This window comes from Grammomys surdaster, unplaced genomic scaffold (assembly GCF_004785775.1).
Source record: "Grammomys surdaster isolate TR1022 unplaced genomic scaffold, NIH_TR_1.0 425, whole genome shotgun sequence".
Lineage (NCBI taxonomy): Eukaryota > Metazoa > Chordata > Mammalia > Rodentia > Muridae > Grammomys > Grammomys surdaster.
In genome coordinates, this window is record NW_021604844.1 from 590,296 (window position 1) to 592,986 (window position 2,691).

The 2,691-nt window shown below is 35.1% G+C and overlaps 1 protein-coding gene across 1 annotated transcript; it reads right to left on the minus strand.

Moving 5' to 3' along the window:
- Positions 1–639: 639 nt before the first annotated feature.
- On the minus strand, positions 640–1,590 carry LOC114632805 (olfactory receptor 51F2). The gene has a single exon (XM_028781412.1). The coding sequence runs from the start codon at positions 1,588–1,590 to the stop codon at positions 640–642; it is 951 nt and encodes a 316-aa protein (XP_028637245.1).
- Positions 1,591–2,691: the final 1,101 nt, after the last annotated feature.

Here is a 2,691-nt window from a genome sequence, read left to right on the forward strand (position 1 = left end):
TGATATTTATTTAATAATGAGGAGCCTAGTGATCTTTTGAGATCTACTGTGATTATTCATCAGCTGTTTAAGCATACAACTTGGATTGATACAATTATCAACTTCGAAAACTCAATTTTATCTTTATCTGTATTTTCTTTAGCATATAATAAAAGACAAGGCAGATTGACTGATACAAGATTTAAAGTCAAATTGCTGACATGTATTTTAGTATTTAACCAAAAAACAATTTAGGAAGCAGTCAGAGAATAAAAGGTTTTGGATAAAACACTTACAACTGATTAAAATATTTTTCTGTTTCATTAAAAATACAACAGCTGACTCATCTATGATTTCTCATATTAAATTCAAACTTTTTAATTGAATAGAGTCTGAATAATTACTTTCTACTGATTAATAGCACCAGCTAGAACTATGAACAATTATTTATTCATCTAAGCAGCTCATATTGTATTGAAAATGAATTAATAATTTAAATGTCATTAATATGAACTTACTGATAGAGAAACTTAAAAAGCAAGTATCATACAACCTAGAAGTTCCATGATGTGACATCTTAAAAGTTTATTTGATGTTTTAAAATTACCCTATTCCATAAAATCATTTATTTATAAATGTTCCTTTCTACTGAAATCATTATTAAAGATGGTTCTGCTTCTGATTTAAAACCTTGATAATAGCCTTTCTAATCTGCTTTGTCTTCACACTGTAGATTATAGGGTTGAGCACAGGAGGGATGAGCAGGAAGACGTTGGCCATTATTGTGTGAACAAAGGCGGGTGCTGAATGGCCGTAGCGGTGAACAAGAGACAAGCTGATGAGAGGAATGTAGAAGATGCCAACAGCACTGATGTGGGATATGCATGTATTGAAGGCTTTCTGTCGCTCATCAGGGGAAGCAATGCTGAGGACAGATCGGATGATCAGTACATAGGACAGCAAGATGCAAGGGCAGTCAAACCCTGTAGTAGAAAATAGTGCAAACAGACCAAGAATGCTATTGATTCTGTTGTCTGTACATGAGAGCTGGATGAGATCTACATGGTAGCAGTATGAATGTGAAAGAACCAGAGAACTGCAGAAGGACAACCTCTTGACAAAGAGCACAACTGGCAACATGACTGCAACATTCCTTATCAGTACAATTATGCCAATTTGGGCAATCCTGGCATTGGTAAGAATAGTGGTATATCTCAGTGGATCACAGATGGCCACAAAACGATCAAAGGCCATGGCCAGCAGAACTCCAGATTCCATGAAAGTAAATCCATGGAGAAAGAACATCTGGGCAATGCATGCATTTAAGTTGATCTCTCTGGCTTCAAACCAGAGGACACCAAGGGTAGTGGAAAGTGTGCAGAGAGACAAGCTCAGGTCTGTGACTGAAAGCATAGAGAGGAAATAGTACATAGGCTCATGGAGGCTCTGTTCACGAAGGATTACCAGCAGGATCATGCTGTTCCCAGAGAGGGCAATTACATAAAGGAGACAAAAGGGAATGGAGATCCAGACCTGAGCTGCTCTCAAGCCAGGGATACCAGTGAGAAGGAAGGTCGGAAGCTGGGAACTGGTATCATTAAGGATGAGCATAGTGAAGTCTGGGAAAAGAAGGAAAATTAGATAATTGAATATAACAATGCATATATAGATTATTCTATAAACATCTGTCTAGCACTTAATCAATACTGATAATTCTTAATTTTTTAAACTATTTGTTGATATACTAGAAATGTAGGCTTCTCTTCTAGCTTCTTAGTGTTCCACATTTTTTGAGAAAACAAATTTACCAGATTGTTCCAAAACAAGTTTTTTAAATATTCCAAGCCAGTCTTCTCTTGATTTGTGACAAAAAGTGACAAGAAAAATTATTCTTATCTATATAACTTCCCAGTAAATACCAAAATGATATACTGGGAAAATCCAATTTCCAGTAGTTTTTAAAATAAGTTCTTGAGTCTAGAACATGACACTGAGCAAACTAACTCTCTTTTTTAAAATGTAACCATAAGACAGGCTTGATAAATATTCAGAAGAATGTCAGAGTGTCTCTGAGATATACAAGTCTGCCTATGTGACTGCAGGATAGTTCAAGAAAAATTGATGTCAAGTACATTTTATACAGTTCTCTGTGTTCTTCATATTTTACATGTTCTATGTGTATAATTTTATCCATGCTCCAATTCTAGGGTTTAGATAGTAGCATATGCAGTTTGCATATGGAACAATTATATCTCAATAATTTAATCATTAAAGTAATTGTCCTATTACCTTGAAAACTCACTGTTTGACCCTTGAGAGAAAACATCAATTTGAGAAAAAAGAAAGAAAGAAAGAAAAAGAAAGAAAGAAAGAAAAGAAGGAAGGAAGGAAGAAAGAAAGAAAGAGAGGAAGAAAGAGAGGAAGAAAGAGAAGAAGAAAGAGAGGAAGAAAGAAAGAGAGGAAGGAAGGAAGGAGAAAATAAAGCAAAAATGTAAAAAGAGAAGAAAGAGCAAGGGAAGTGGGGAAGGAAGGAAGGGAAGGGATGAAGAGTGGAAAGAAAGAAGAAGAAATCCTTGTCCTTATTTTTAACACAATAAATTAAAGTCTGTCTTATAACAAATAATGGCATGGGTGCTACTGAAATCCAGATCAGAGTTATACTCAGAACGTATACAGTATGATCCAATTGTTCACTTATCTGCATCCATCCAA